Below are 16,866 nucleotides of genomic sequence, written 5' to 3' on the forward strand. Positions count from 1 at the left end.
TGAATTTGTTCGAAACTTTGAAGGATCAGCTCACATTGACCCAATGTGTCTCCTTCCAACATCCAAACAAAGGCCAATTCCAGTTCTCCTGGGGCACTGAGGTCCAGGGGCGGCTGCTGGAGAAACAGCCGACCTCGGAGACACCACAGCACCTCCTGCGAGGGGGTGCACTCGAAGGGGGACCCCCACGCAGGCTGGTACACACCTGCCACTCTGCCTGAGGACAGAAGAGGAGGCAGCAGACTGATTTCGCTGAAGCCAGAGAGCGGCCCGTCAGACATGGGTTTCGCCTAGGGCGAGACACCAGGCTGGTCCATGAACGGGGGCTCCCAGGGAGAGGTCTGGGGTGTGTGGCCAGCAGTTTACAGCCAGAGTGCTTCCAACCATGAAGGGTGGGCTGCTGTCGCCCCACTGCCCTGGCACCCAGCCAAACTGGGGAGCCTGCCTGAGCTTCCTAACGAGGTCTATGTAGTGGTCACGCAGGAGGGGAGAGACCCTGCCCTGGGCCCGTCACCGGGGGGTGGGTCTAAAGGACACCCACCTGGACACAGGAGGGCTGCAGAAAGCCAGCCCTCACGCCGGGTTCTATGGGAAGCAGAAACCAGCTGCAGCACTTTGGGGAAGAGCGGAGTTCCCAGCCTGGGGAGGGAGGGGGCAGTGGAAGCAGACTGCACAAGAGGCAGCTGGCAGTCATGGTTCAAGCAGCCAGCAGACAACCTCGTGTCTCCCCGTGGGGCCAGCATCCCCTGCACCCCGCACCCCTGGCTGGGGAGGACGACCCCCTCTGCGTTCGTCACCTGCTGGTCGCACAGGGACGGATGGGTGGACGCAGGCTGCCTCTCTGTCTGCTCCCATCACTCCAGATGCTGAACGTGGCTTCACACGCTCCCCCTGGTTCCCAGAGACGCCGCTCTCCAGTGAACTCACGTCTGGAATTCGGGAAAGCCAGGACTTCAAAACCAAAACCAAGAGCCGGTCACCCCGGGAGCACGAGGCCACACAGCACCGGTTGGCGGGTGGGCTCAGTGGGGCCCTTCCTCGTCCTTTTCTTCCGTCCCACGGGCGAGCCTGATAGCCAACCTGTGTCAGGAGCCTGCCCTCTGAGTTTTTATTTTGAGCAAATAACTGAGGACAATTTCTCCCTACTTCAAGTCCCAGCAAATACTAGATTACAACAGAGCAGCTCTAGGAAGAGTCCGGAGAACACGGGGTGAGGCTGCCGTAAGCCTGCCCCCCACTCCTATCCCCGGTGCCTGGTGCAAGCCTTACCTGCTGCAGGCTGGAGGGTGGGGGTCGCCAGACCACCCGCTGTGGACAGCGGCAGGGCTCAGGCACCGGGAAGGAAAGGGGCACCAGATGGGAAGCACCATTACCCCACCTTGCCCGTATTTGTTCTCAGGCCCGGGTGCCTGGCACGCAGGACCCTTCTCCCTGGCTGCCCTCAGCCCAACCATTGCCCCTGAGCCCACTGCTGCTAATTCCAAATCACCACCAGGTTTGTGGGAAGACAGGAGCCAGAGCTGCAGGAAGAAATGTGTCCTCGTCCCCTCCCAGGAGCCTCAGGGACAGCAGGTCTCTGTGACTTGTCCCATCACAGGTTTTGTTATTTCAGTATTTGCCAAACGATAGAACTGGTCTTCCTTACCTGTCCAGCTGCCACCTGTGAGCGACATGGTTCTCTTGTCGTTAAACGTTTGATATTGGGCGCTCCCACCCAAAGAGGATGCCGAATGCAAAGCCAGGGTGCCAGAGCCATAGGCCCAGGGAGGGCCCCCCCCGATGTAGGGCCACGCTCCTGAAGACCAGGTCCTGCCCTCCAGTCCTGCCCTCGGTCCTCCCTGCTGTCACAGCTAGAGCAACCCTAGGTGCTGGCTCACATCCATCAGTGAGCCCCGGGCGGCCACCGGGCACTGGGAGTGGCCTTCAAGCTGCAGTCCGGCCCAAATCCGGAACTAACACAGGTCAGAGCCACATGGGCAACACAAGGGGACCACGGCTACAAGACACACTCCTTGGAGCTCACTGGCTTGGAGCTCACGTGTTTGGAGGCTACCTCCCGGCCTTTAAGACACAATTTAAATCTACTGGAAAAGCTGCGGGCCCATGGGACCAGAGCCCAGACCTCCACATCGCACCCTGCAAGCCTGCAGAGATGGTCCTGAGAATCTGGCGAAACTGTCACTGATGGCAGATTCCAGTCCCCAGCCCGCCACACGATGATCGACCACGTGGACATGTGGGAGCTGAGGAACAACACACAGGCTAGGCCACACGTGTGTCCTGGTCCTAACCTGGACCAGGATTCCCAAGGATGGGAGGCAGAGGGCCAGGCTGCTGCCTGGGGGCAACAGTGACAGTGTACCTGCACAGAGCCCCCCCCCCCCCCAACATCCGTTCCCCAACAGAGAACCGGCACCTGGATGGCCTCCTAGGGTTTGCTCTGGAGCCTGGCCCTCGCCAGCCAACTGGAGGAACAAACCAAAATGGAATAAGATACTCAGGATCCTGAATTCTGACAGAAACCCCAGCCTTGAGCTCACAGCACAGGCAGGAGAGACATGACCGCGGCTGCATGGACTGTCTGTAGCAGGGTGGGGACAAAAGAGGACAACTCCATGCCACGTGCCAGCCTCTTAGAGCACAGACCACACCCTGAGTGAAGAGCTCGAGACGCCATCTGTCAGATGAAGCACATCTCTGAATCTGCAAGGGTAATAAATTCATAAAGGCCAATATCAACCCAATTTTTTAAGTTTGTTTATTTTGAGAGAGAGAGAGAGAGTGGGGGGGGGGAGGGGGCAGAGAGAGACAGAGACAGACAGACAGAATCCCAAGCAGGCTCCACACTATCAGCACAGAGTCCAATGCAGGGATTGAACTCACAAACCGTGAGATCATGACCAAAGCCGAAATCAAGAGTCAGACGCTCAACTGACTGAGCCACCCAGGCACCCCTCAACCCATTTTTTAATGAACTAAAATGTGAGGATCCAAAGAAAAACCCATTAATTCTCTATTTTTACTTTTTGCTTTCTGTCAACTCCAAGGGTTACCTGCCAGACAGGGCGTCTGGCCAGCTCACTGCACAGCCATGGTTTTTAATGAGACAGAGTATTTATAATATAATCGCTTAGTTTTACAGCTAAATTTCTTGTTCCTAAATCGAGCACCTTGGTGCCCGGGGACCTGTAGCTCTTGGAGCCAAGCTGTTGTCTGAAAAGCAATGGAGCAATTTATGAAATCAAAGAATTACTCCAATTTAAGGATAAAAAAACCTCGCATCACCTTTGGTAGAAATCAATCACTTCTCACAGAACGGACCATTTTAGAGAAGACACTCTCACATGTAATTTTGAATTTAACTAATCTATTTCTTAATCATCTGTAAGATAGTAAAAGAACATGTTACAGATTCACTGAAAATGGATAACGCAGTCAAACCAGTCAATTAGAAGGGAGCTTCTGGAAGAAAATGTCCATAAAATGCTTTAATTCCTACTTCTTACAAATGCACTTAGGATAAAGCCACATGACTCCATAAACATCATTAAACAAACTTATTATGATGAGCTGTTTGCTCTGAATGTACTGTCGTGTAGACATAACTTTTACATAATTCTGCCTCATGAAGGGAGCCTGGGTGGCTCAGTCTGTTAAGCGTCTGATTCTTGATTTCAGGTCAGGTCATGATCTCACGGTTTGTGGGTTTGAGTCTCACGGAGGGCTTGGTGCTGACAGCTTGGAGCCTGCTTGGGATTCTCTCTCTCCCCCTTTCTCTCTGCCCCATCCCTGCTCTCTCTCAAAAATAAATAAACATTAAAAAAGAAAGAAAAAGAAATTCTGCCTTGTGGAAGATCACTTTTGTAGGATGAATACCAGGTGCTATTCTCCAGAACCATCCCCAAAGTGATGCTTGCAGACAAGCACAGATTAAGCAAAACAAACCTCAGACAAATCTTCACGTTCAAGTGTTTAAGTTTCAGTAAAAGTTACCGTCACAAATTACTTAAAAGAAAAAAACCCTCCTACTTGGGTACATTTTGCATTAAAATGTAATTAGTGCTCAAGTGTCAGTAACCTCTCTTCATGACCCTGTTGAGGTCTTTCTCATTGGTTAAAAATGTGTGTTTCCAAACCAGCACGACATACGATGTCAAACACAACGAACTACCTAAAACTGCTGTGAATCAGTTCCCATTCGGGATGACAAAATGGTTTTGGACACGGCGGTGGCCGCACAACAGGGAAATGCGCATGTTCCTAAAAGTGGGGAGAAAGGTAAATCTTAGGTTACGTAAGTTTCACTACAATGAAAACAACTGCCATAAACCAGCGTGTTTGTCCAATAAATGGATACTTCTTTGTACCCTTAAAGGTCACCCTACTTTATGTGTTATGTAACATTTTCCCCATTTGGCCACATGGTTTCAAAACAAACTTAACTCTTCATCACCAGCAACACCCGTTTCAGGCAACGGCATGTGAGCAGCGCCTCGTGCAAGTCGGGCCCCTGGAGGATGGGCTGTGCTGCGCTCACCCCCCACCTTCTGCACCAGTGTCCCGGCCGGTGGCCCTGACGTGGCTCCGCGGCCCTTCCTGGCGCCAAGCCAGCTCTGCGCTTACTCTCCATCAGCTGCCACCTGTGAGCAGTTCCAGGCGAGCCCGCGAGTCTGCCTGCTGAGCCCCCACGGAAGCCCCGGCGCACACAGCAGGCACTCACCAAGTACCCGATGGACCGATGTGCTGAGTATGCCACATGCTTCTCAAGAGTCTTCATGGGTTTGCCCCGTATGTGTTCTCAATGCCAGGAGCTCACATATTTTACTGCCACTTTACATCAGAGAAACACAAAGGAGTGAGGGGACATCAGTGCAAGGACCAAGAGCCAGCCCACACAATGGCCACGCGGCTCTCGTCACACGCACAGGGATCCTGGGTTTTCATCCAAGCTGGACGTTACTGAGGAAAAGGCACATGCCGCACGGCCACCCAACCCTTCGGTGGCTCGTCCGCATTTACCTGAATCAAAACAGCACCACACACACTAGAGACAAAAGGTGACTCAAATCCTTCCATATGCGTATGGATTATCTGTCACTCTCTGGCATTTTGTAAACCTAGTCTGATTTACCCTCAAATCCCATGTCTTCCATACAAATGACCATTCCAGAATTTTACTCCACACAACAATTGATTCCACGATTTCCAAACTTGTGTTTTGGTGGGGAGTTTCTGAGGGCTTCTTGAAAAATCACACGAAAATCTAGATGACATCCTAATGGTAGAACTTCATTGCCCCTAATCCTTTGCTGAAAATAGGCTGGAGGAAATCCTCTTTTCTCTGAAGGAGGGAGATTATGTAATGTCGAGTGGGGTGGCCACCTCCTCCCCGGGCAGGCCGGCAGGTCTGTCCAGGGAGGAGAACAGCAGTCACACCACCCTGGGCTACAGCAGGTACTCGGGGAGGGGGGACTGGCTGCCACGCCAATCTCAGACTCATTTCCCAAAACATGGACTGGAGAGCTTCCGGATCTCATGTGCACACGGGGTTTTGGGAAAGACAGTGCCGCGAGCTGGAGGATGTCCTCTGGGGCCGTGGCTTCAAGCAGCGTCGCAAATGTTTTTACGGTTCCTCCTGCAGGCTGGGACCACTCAGCCCACACCATCAGCAAAGTGAGAGAAAATATCCAGAGCTCCTCCGACACATATCGGAGGCCACCCTCACTCCTGATCCAAAGATGAATCATGCTTTAGGGTCATTTCTGCTTGACGCTACAACCACGTAAGCAAATATTTAATGAAGGACAACGAGGCTGTGACTGTAAAAAACCCGGCACAGAAAGGGGCAGCGGCAGGGTCGGGAACTCGGCCACCTGCCAGCCCACACGGCTACAGGTGGTCCAGGCTCCGGGCAGCCGCAGGGGGACAGTGCGTTCCCATCACCCTAACCAGAGAATAGGGCTCAATTTCCAACGCTCACTCTCCAATTCTGCCAAAGGTGAAATGTCATCCTGTTCAGAGGCCAACAGAAGTCCCCAGATGCAACTGCATTTACTAGAACAACTAGACCACGACACAGCAGCCCAAGCAGACACGTCCAATCCAGTTATGTGCCGAATATGGTGACATCTGTCCCGTCAACAAGCCAGATGCTGTGTATTTGGATTATAATACAAAGACCAAAACAATACCTCACAGCCTTGTTTTATACCAGCGGCCACTCTCCTGCCAGCCTCCTGCACCAGGGAGAGGAGCAGTAGGGAGAAAAATATAAACGACTACAACCTCAGATCTATGGGGCGATGGAAACTGGGGCTGTTCTGCCAAATGGTGGCCCAATCACCGACATCCACAGTTTTAAAGAAAGGACCCATTCCCACTAAATATTGATCTTATTTTTCTCTTCCCAGATTCTGTGGAACATTTATTTCTATATTTTTGATAGAACACTAAGCAAACTTAATGTGCTTTTTCAAACCCCTCTCTCTGCTTTTCCCATTTGTTTGAACACTCACAACCTAAACAGTGCCCGCTTTCTCAATACACCACCATTACAGACTGGATGGGGCCTCTCCCAAATTCACATATTCAAGCCCTAAGCCCCATGTGATCATATCTGGAGACGGTGATCACCAGCATTTTCTCTCTCTCTGAGCACACGCGCAAAGGCTGCGTGAGGACACGGTGCAAGGGCGGCCTTCTGTAGGCCAGGAAGGGGCTCTCACCAGAAATGAACGTGCCAGCTCCTTGATCTTGGGCTGTCTGTGGTCTAAGCTGCCCAGCCTGGGGCGTTTTGTTACCCAGCCTGAGCTGAGACAGACACGTACCTGTCTCACTCTGTCTTCAGTGATAACATGGAGCCTGCCTGGGATCCGGTCTCCCTCTCTCTGCCTTGCCCCAGCTTGCACTTGCTCTCTCCCTCTCTCAAAGTAAGTAAAGAAAAAAATGAAAACACAGTGAACAGAGTGTCATCTCTGGATGAAAACAATTCCTCCTGTACCACATTCTTAGCATCTATTTCCCTGATAATCCATGTCAGCAGGACGACCATTCCAGAAACTGGCTGGCTGCTAACCTCACCCAGTAAGACACGGGAAAAGACATGGGGGGCAGAAGAGGTGAGCTGAAAAATCAAAGTAAATGGTGCAAAATCGACACACAGCACCAGGCTCCAGGGCTGCGGGGCTGCAGGCCGCAGGGCTTCCAAGAAGAGCCTGGTGTGTGTGTCGATTCTGCGCCATTTACTTTGATTTTGCAGCCTACTCTCTCCTTGCACGCTCAAGCTGACATGGGAGGGGGAGCGAGCCCCCAGGTGAGTGTGCCAGCGAGGAGCAGCCTGGAAGGGTGCGGGCTCCCCTCATGGGTCTGGGCCACACGCCACGTCTACATGAAGAATTCGGGACTCTCGGGGCAAAGGGGAAGCATGTTCCGGCACCATCTCGGGCACGCACGGCTCCCTATCACAGAGCCGTATCTACAGCCTCTCACGGATCTCCATCCTCCAGAGACGGCTCAGGTCCTGAGACACGACGGGTTCCACAAGCAGGTACCACTGGAGGAAGGAAGAGGTAACTTCAACCAGAGCCCAACATGGTACCCGCACGGTCTATGTCGGCGATGAGACCTGCCGGGGCTGCTCCGTCTCTCCGGGGCCGTAACGACATGGGAAAGTTACTCACGGGGCAAAATGAATTGCTGGCCACGTGCTTTACACCAGATTCTACCCCTGGCCCTTGGTTCCCTGGCTCCGGAATCCTCCCAGCGTGACAGCATCAGGCACACATGGGGGGTCTTCTCCAGGAGGGCAGACGACCGTTTTCCTGTGCCCCCGAGCTCCTCACCTCTGAACCAAACTAAGCAGAGCCTGACTGTCACATGCCAACCACCACCTGCCATCCCAGGACTAACTACACATACGCTAACTCATGAGCATGGATACATGCTCACGCACATCAACAAAATGTCATATCTGTGTGTTTCCTGGACATGAAAGTGCAGGCCCCAGGGTAACAATGAGAAGAAGGACCAGGGGTCCAAGCAGATCATAGTCACAAACCAGCTTCTCCAGACGGCACACCTCAGAGTGCCAAGACCACTCTCATTCTTGGGTACACCCTGGTTCATGAACTTCTGTCCCCACGTCCTCCTGCAAAGCGCCCGCCGTACTCCCGAGTCTGATCTGGGAGGCGGGAAACTGGGTCCAGGCAGGGGCACCTGGGGGCAAACTCACTAATAAGGCAAAAGAGGTCCAGGGTTTCAGTGAAGTGACCCCTGCAGTGAGCTGTGAGTGGACTGGCCTGCTTCTCAAGGTCATTCCAGGACGCGTCAGGGCACGCTGACGGCACAGGACCACCCCTCACGGGATGCAAACCGCAGTGGCCAAGATCACTTCTTGTGCGGAATAGACGGGGTGCCTGTCACGGAGACGCTGCGAGGGCTCCCTGTTTCCCATGCAAGACATCCCAGGCTCCTTCAGAGAGGGGGCCGTCCCTTCGTTCTCTGTCGCTCTCTCTCTGTCTCTGTCCCTGTGTCTCTCTCCCTCCCTCTCTCTCAGCAGCCCCCCTCCTTACTCTCTTCTAGGGTGTGGGAGCGAGGGGATGAGCAGACTGGGGGCAGAGACACCACCTGTGTGGAATGCATAATTTGCTGGTCTTTGGCCAAAGTCTTCCTCGTAGGTAACAAACCTTCTCTTGAAATTCCCATCTTATTTTCTAAACCAGGGAAATGATCTTATCTTCACCAACTGTCTCACCAACTGTCTGAGCGGGAAAAATTTACCCACCGCTTCTGACAAGAACCCAGTTCATATTCACACAAAATGAGTATCTCCCCCACCTAGAGTGGCTGGGGACACGTTTCTTTTTTTTTTTTTAATTTTTTTTTCAACGTTTTTTATTTATTTTTGGGAAAGAGAGAGACAGAGCATGAACGGGGGAGGGGCAGAGAGAGAGGGAGACACAGAATCGGAAACAGGCTCCAGGCTCCGAGCCATCAGCCCTGAGCCTGACGCGGGGCTCGAACTCACGGACCGCAAGATCGTGACCTGGCTGAAGTCGGACGCTTAACCGACTGTGCCACCCAGGCGCCCCAGGGGACACGTTTCAAGAGCTGTTTGCAGAGGCAAGTACAGGTGCGGCTGCCCACAGAGCTCCCGTTCGGGTCTGGCCTCAGCCCGACAAAGGAGAGGCTGGGGAAAAGACAGAAATCCCCTGCGGACACTCAGCCTGGCTCTCAGGCCCCTGTGGCTCCTGCAGGTGCAGACAGGCACCCTCACCTCCCCGGGTGGGCCACCAGCTTCCCACCTGTGTCCTCGGACAAGGGCTCCAACCCTGACCAAGGCAGGTGCTCCTTTGAGAATCTAACAAATTTTGGGAAACCCAGTTACTTGCCCAGAAAATGAAAAGCATTTGTGCCAGAAGTTCTGTGCCCTGTGTCAGGGGTCGTCTCCTGCCGGGGAGCAGGTAAGAGCTTGGGCTCCACACGCCTCCAGGAGAGGGCCCCGTGGTCCAGCCAGAACGCCAGTCCCAGGGACCCAGTTACCCAAGGACTCGCCACGATCCACAGGAAGCACTAAACCGAGACCGGGGAAATGTGTCCCATGGAAGCCACCAAGCCAGGCAGGCCACCCAGTGGGGAGCGGGGACCCTGGGCTGTGGCCCTGAGGACCCAACCCGCACCAGTGTAGTGCTCACCGCGCGAGGGGGTGGGACAGCTGCCTGCCGCCCCCACAGCTTAATGACCACTGTGAAATGTACCAAGAGAAAATCCAAAAGTTTGAAGTCACATTAAACATGTTTTAAGAGACTCTCATGAATCATGAATCACTCCTGATCCTTGGAAGCACCCGTGAGTTTCCTTCAGAAGCGCCCACCCACATACGTATCAGCAATACTGAAAGGGGGAGGTGGAAATCACTTGTTCGGCAGATGTTTCTGCAGGAATGACCCTGCACCAGGAACTGTTCAGGAGCATGGCAGGGCAGCTGGGATGCGGAAAGAAAGAGATGTGGGACCCACGGACATGGAGAAGGTATTTGGGGGCTCCTCCCAGGCAGGGGTGCAGATGAAGGAGGGAGGGCACAAGCAGGGGGTCCTGGGGACCGGAGAAGGGCCAGGCAGGAGTGCAGGTGGAGGGGGGAGGGCGCTAGCATGGGGTCTGGGGGCCCGAGAAGGGCTGGGCAGGGGTGTGGATGAAGGAGGGAGGGCGCCAGCACAGAGCCCAGGGGACCTGAGAAGGGCCGGGCAGGGGTGTGAATGGAGGGGGGAGGGCACCAGCACGGGGTCCTGGGAACCTGAGAACGGCCAGGCGGGGGTATGGATGGAGGGGGGAGGGTGCCAGCACAGGGTCCGGGGGCCCAAGAAGGGCCGGGCAGGGGTGAGGATGGAGGGGTGAGGGTGCCAGCACGGGGTCCTGGGAACCCGAGAAGGGCCGGGCAGGGGTACAGATGGAGGGGGGAGGGTGCCAGCACAGGGCCCGGGGGCCCAAGAAGGGCCAGGCAGGGGTGCAGATGGAGGCGGGAGGGCGCCAGCACAGGGCCCGGGGGACCCGAGAAGGGCTGGGCAGGGGTGCAGATGGAGGGGGGAGGGTGCCAGCACGGGGTCCTGGGGACCCAAGAAGGGCCATGCAGGGGTGAGGATGGAGGGGTGAGGGTGCCAGCACAGGGTCCGGGGCAGGCAGGAAAGCTGAGGGGCTGCTACGGGGCTGCAGTGCAGCCTGTCTGCCTGGCATACGGCTCACTCCCCCAGGTCCACCCCAACATTTATGCCTGTGTTTTGCTCTCTGTCTGCGTCCCCCTATCTGAAGGTAAGTGCCCCAGGGACAGAGCTTGGATGTGCAAGGCTCAGAGAGAAGTCAGCATGCCCTCAGTGTGAGCTGGGGGGACCCGAAGGACACCAAGGGCTTCGCAGGTGGACCTGAGGCCACCGGGGTGATGGTGGTGACCCCTCTGGAGTGTGAGGGGACTGCAGGGGGACAGCAGGAGACAGCAGCACAATAGCAGAAGTTCAGCTGTGAATGAGATGGAAGAGGTCGAGAACGGGAGGGGCGTGTGGGGTCGGGAAAGTCCGCAAAGAAGGGGCGATCTGAAGGGTTGGCCGCTGCCACAGAGACGACCGAGGGACACAGATGATCCAGGAGAAAGAGAGAGACGTGGGGCCCCACACCAGAAGGAGGCGAGAGCAGACAGGGCAAGGCTGGTGGGCTGCCTGGGAGAGGGGGTGTCCTGTCTGGTGACTGCCTTCCCTCCACGAAGCCCAGGGCAAAGTCTCCATGCTCCATGTAAAGGGGAGGGTCTGGAGGTCTGCGAACACTGGCAGGGGTGTGTGTGTGTGTGGGGGGGGGGGGGGGATCTATTCCTAGCAGGGCCCGTGAAAGCTCCGTGCAGGGAGGCACCCTCATCACCTCCGTCTCAAGAGAGAAACCGGGGAAGTTGGCCGGCGTGCCCACGGCTCACAAGGCAGAGGCGGGGTATGAGCTGTGGCCTCCGTGATCTACTATTCTGTTTCTCTCAGGTACCAGCATCCCAGTGAAAGCAAAAACAGTCCCAGTTTAGTCCTGAACTGCTAGCCCTGTAAAAATCGCCTTCCATTGATTTTCTCTGCAAATAAATAGCATTTCTGCCTCCATTTAACTGGGTTAGAAAAGCATTTATAAGTCTGGGACTTAGGGATCCAACCATGTCTCATCAACCGTTTCTGCTGGAACATCTGGTCCAAGCACAGGGAACAATTTGCGTTTAGGTTTGTAAACACAGGACTTCCTGTGCAGTTAAGCGGTGAAGTCTGTTTATCAGTGGTTTCAATACAGTTCTAACCAACTGTAAACGGAGACGGCGTCCTCATCCCTAGAAACTTAATGGACTGTAGCAAAACCCATCATACACGCTCCTTTTCCCCAGTGTTATGAAACTGACCCTGTGGCACGGAATAAAAGCCTCTCAGGATCACTTGCTCTCAACACGCAGAAGTTAAACAGGGTTTGAGAGAAAATGCAGAAACTTTAACTGAAAGCTAGAACATAAAGGTTAAGTTACAGACCAGGCAGATTACTTTAAAATGTGCGGCTGAGAAGCAGCACCGCTGAGGTCAGGATCAGGGCCGGGCAAGCTTGTGTGAACACCTCAGCAGGTGAGGCCGAGGCCGGCAGCCCTGGTCCACAGGAGACAGGTGGAGTGACCGTGGCCGTGGCCGAGGGGGGATTCACCTCTGTCAAATACCTGCAGACCCCACAGGGCCATCTAACGCTGGATCAGGAGAGGCAACTCCCAAATCCCCCGGCATTTTAAGTGTTTAACAGAGACTGGAGTCACCAAGTCAAAAGAATGCCGTTTTAGGACAGGCCGCCTCTCAGGTGAACACTGACCGTGTGTCACAGATGGCTTGCTGATAAAAAGGAACAAAAGTAGACACATGCACACACATAAAACAGTTGGACCTTTAGATGGTTTAATGCACTTGAACACAGTCATGCTTAAAGTTCTCCCAGGGACCAAAAATATTTACTTTTTCCTTATAAAGTCCTGGTGTAACAGATTGTTCCAGAAACATGATCTACTGCCAGCAAGGAAAACCTTCACCTTTTTCAGAAGTTTAGTCTCTTAAAATGTTCGAAATATCCTAGAGAGCAAACAGTGTAAGACACAAGTAGAGACCGTGGCAGGTGGCAGAAAAGAACTCGCGAATGCCCCGGCTGAGGGTGGCAGACACATCACACAGACGTAACAAAATTAGGCTCCTGACCTCCAGAGTGTTAAAGTTGGGTCTTCTAAATGTGCAGCATGGAAAGCAAGGGACGTGGTGTCATGGCCGTGAGCGCATCCTGGCCTGGGATGCTCCCCCATGAACCAACTTCATGGCCAGATGTGGACCGTGGACTCTGCACATGGCCTGCGGTATCTTGGGGCACCAGTGACCTCCCGTGCAGCCCGGGCCCCACTGACGGCACTGACTGGAGTCAACCAACAGAGGGCTTCTCCCTCCCTCCGCGCCTGCCGGGACCCAACTGTGTTAACAGCCGGTGGTGATAAATGTCCTGAGCATTTCCTGAGAGCCAGGCACTGCTCTCAGCTCCTGCCCTGTATCACCTCACACACACAGTCCTGACGACAGCCCCCTGAATGGGAGCCAGGACGGTTCTCAGATGAGAGAACCTCTCCCCAAGGTTATAGCGCTCACGCAGCAGGCCAGCCAGGTTCACATTCAAGCAGGTGCCCATGGAAGCTGCGGTGACCCGCCAGGCTACGCTGGTTCCCCCAGAACTGAAACCCTGGCCTGAACCCGGGCTTCCCAGCTCGTGTGTCTAAAGAGGAAATGACACTAGCTTTCCATCCACTTTTTAAATTAAAAAAAAATTTTTTTTTAAGAAGGCCAAACTACCTCATGACACACACATCATGGTACATAAACACCGTGCTGTTTGTAAACACAAATAATCTGTGCACAACTTACATCCATCCACACAACTGGTCGTTCGTGCTCTGGAGTGTCAGTGGCCTGACCCAGGACAGACTTCTCACAGTCATTTGCCTGTTCTCTCTCTCCCCCTGGAATTTGCCAGAATAAAGTATCGGTAGCAACGTTTTCCAAGAGGTTACCTTTTGGCAACCCTCACACCTCAGAAGGAGCTTAAAAGTTTTCTCTGTCCTAGAAACTCTGACCATGTGGACACTGGAAGAGAACAGGGCATATACAGGCTTTTGTTCATTCTTATAAAATAAGTCACATAAGGAAACCACAGGGACGTAAGCGTTCAATCCCAGGCTCCTCTTCCTCTAGCAAAAGGAAATATAATTTGGTCCTACATATTAAAGATAACCAAGAAAACAGATCGTGTTTCTGGAAAAACTCAAACTAGTTTAATAGCATCAAAATGACTTTAATATCATAGAAATGAATAGTCTTATACGCGAATATGGTTAAATAGTCAAATGATCAGACTGGAAGAAAAAAAAAAAAAAAAGACGTGGAATTGAGAAACACAAATAACAGTAGCCCCTAACTTGCGTTCCAGGAACGTCACCAGATAATGCATAGGCTGGGAAAGTTCACTAAAGAAGATGCCACTTAGGTTTGAGGGAAGATGTCATTCCACAAACCTAAGAACACAGCAAAAGGGAATTTTAATATGCAAACTACATGAAAATGTATAGAAGATGATACCAGCTGAAACAGCTGAGGGCCTGGAGGAAAGCACAGAGCAAACACTGGACATGTGTCCACCCCATTCCCAGGAGAAGGGTCAGGAACTGAGAGGTCAGATCCACCCTTGGGGGCCTCCAGCCTCAGGGTCAGAGGAGAGACACCCACACCTCCGGCAACTCTCCTGCGGGCAGCCCGTTCCCCACACAGCGAAACCCTCCTTTTTGTTAACTTTGATCACAAAATGTGAAGAGTTGGAAGGGAATGAAAATTAACTGAAAAGCTGTAAGCACTTTTTAGGCAAATACTAGTTCCACCCTTTTCTCCTTTTCCCTTTGAGCAAACAAAGGCCGGAAAAGGCCTTGTGAATGGGACCGCACCTCCTGGACACAGGAGTAACACAGAACATCCTTGCCCGGCGACGCATTTCTCTGACAAACCTTGTCACCTGCAGTCGCTGTGCTGAGGTTTCCAGAACTTACCCCAGTGGAGAAACAAAGGTGTCACCTGATATTTACCACTCACATCAGAACAGGGACTTTGGGGGAAATTATATGAGCTCCAGATCCCAAGTCTGGCCCCGCCCTTCCCAGAGTCTGGGTGACTCTCACTCAACCCGCTCAACCATAAGGCCCTGAGACCTGCCCCAGGGAACAAGTGCCTGAGGAAGGTGGCCGGGAGTTCCCTGGACTCTGGAGCCTCCCGGTTAGTGAACAACTCGGGGTTAGTGACCTGGCGATCTCAGAGATGAAAAGAGACAACTGATCTCTGCCAGAGTGTCCTTCTCAAAGGCAGCTCATAAAGATGAAAAGTCTGCCCGAGGTAATTCCTATAGCGAAGTGCCCATAATGATGCCCTCAATCCTCAGGGAGAGCGACTCCTCAGACCTGTGCCCCAGCGCGGACGTCAGCCACTGGGGAACAAGGAGCCTTTTGTGGAGACAGTGGCAGGAAACACCACCCTCCGGACAGTTTTCCTTCTCTTGTGCACACACACCCCCTTCATACCGGTGCCAGGGACTACAGCCGCGCGCGGTGTCCCCTCGCTCTGATGTAAAACAGAACCTGCTCTCCCCTCCGAGCCTCCTCTGACCCCAACACCCGGTCACCAGCGAGTGTGGACTCCAGAGGAAGCCCACAACACCCGGGCGCCTGATTGGTTACTTTCCGGGGGGAAGGGGATAAGATGCCAAACTTCACTTCTGGATTACCCCGGTGGTGTTACAAACACGAACCAAAGTCCCTGCCTTTCTGGAGTGTGACTCTCCCATCTCTGAGTCCCCGTGCGGGCGCGACAGAGCCGAACGGGAGTCCCTTCCCAGCCCCGGGCCGCGCGCAAACCTACCAAGGTCTCCCCGGGGCAGCCCCGTCCCCTCCGGACTCCAGGGAGCGCGCGGCGGCGGGGCGGAGCAGGTGCACGCCCGGGCCGGGCCGTCGCAAGCCCGAGGTGCACCCTCGGCAAGCCGCGCCCGGCTGCAGCGGGGTACCCAGGGCCCGTCCCACCCACCCCCGCACCCCCGCCGGGTCCCCGAGGCTCCACCCCCCGAACCCCGCGGGGTCTTCAGGGCCCGTCCCACCCTCCGGCCGCGGAGGGGTCCCCAGACCCCGCACCCCCGCGGCGGGCGGCACTCACGTATCTGTGCACCAGCGTCCGCACCAGGCTGCAGTCCATGGCTCCTCCGGCCGCGCCCGCCGCGCTCAGCGCCCCCGCGCCCGGCTCGGCGCGCCCATGGGCCCGGGCCCGAGTGCGGCCGCGCGCCCCCGACCCGGTCACGGCCTGGGCGCGCCGGGCGGAGCGGGAGGCGGCCGCGGCCCCTCCGCGCTCATGCCCGGCCCGGCCCGGGGTGGCGGCTCGGGGCCCGGGGTGCCGGCGGGGGGCTGCGGGCCGGGAGCGAGGAGGCGCGGGCCCGGAGCGAGGAGGCGCGGACCGTGTGCTCCGCTCCTGCGCCCGCCGCTCCTCTGCTCGGCTCGGCGCCGCTCGGCTCCTCCTCTCCCCGCTCGGCGCCGCTCGGCGCCCCGGCTCCTCCCCTCCCGCCCCTGCCCCCCGCCCGCCGCCCCTCTCGGCCCTGCCTCCGGCCGCCCGGCCCCGGCGAGCGCGTCACGAGCGCGAGTGAGCATGCGCCCCGCGGCCCCCGCCCCGCGCCCCCACCCCCGCGCGCGCGCGCGGCCGTGGCCCGCCCTCCGCGTGCCCGTGCCCGGCCCGCCCCAGGGCGCGGGCTTCCCGAGGGCCCGGGGGCGGAGGCCGGAGGCGGGAGGCCGGCGGGCGGGGACGACTCCCTGTTGCTTCCGCCTCCCGGGGCCCGCCCTGCGGCCGGGCCGCGGGGACCGTGCCCCTTGGGGAGCCTCGGACCCGCGGCCCGGCTCCTCACCCCACCCCCCACCCCCCCGCATGCTCCCAAACTTCTGTCTCCCTCCGGAAGGCCCGATGGCGGCGTGGGACCCACCAGCCGGGCCTGCGTCGCGCCCTGGTGCTGGGCCCGTCGCCACGCGTGGCCGCTCCTGGTTTGCAGGTGCCACACGGGGCCGAGTCGTGCCTCAGGTGGCTGCCCAGCTTCGCTCAGCTTTTGTGCGCTGGGGTGAAGGTGAGCATCGGGCCTGCCTCGTGGGATCCCTCCCCTCTGAAACTCCTTCCCTCCCTAGCCCTCGCCTCCTGGCCTTAGGTCTCCAGAGTCGTGACAGTGGAAACCCTGACCGTCCGGCGGGGGCGAGGCGAGGGGCTGGAATCCTTGAAC

General features: G+C 55.8%; 1 protein-coding gene across 3 annotated transcripts in view; it reads right to left on the minus strand.

Annotated features, from left to right (window-relative positions):
* ATP11A (ATPase phospholipid transporting 11A) overlaps positions 1-16,205 on the minus strand; it is a 123,997-nt gene extending 107,792 nt beyond the window's left edge. For all 3 annotated transcript variants that reach the window (XM_058742190.1, XM_058742195.1, XM_058742204.1), the window contains exon 1: positions 15,768-16,205. In XM_058742190.1, the coding sequence (XP_058598173.1) occupies positions 15,768-15,806 (39 nt within the window). In that variant the 5' untranslated portion in view covers positions 15,807-16,205. The remainder of the gene's footprint in view (positions 1-15,767) is intronic.
* Between the last annotated feature and the right edge of the window lie 661 nt (positions 16,206-16,866).

This window comes from Neofelis nebulosa, chromosome 1 (assembly GCF_028018385.1).
Source record: "Neofelis nebulosa isolate mNeoNeb1 chromosome 1, mNeoNeb1.pri, whole genome shotgun sequence".
NCBI classification, from domain to species: domain Eukaryota; kingdom Metazoa; phylum Chordata; class Mammalia; order Carnivora; family Felidae; genus Neofelis; species Neofelis nebulosa.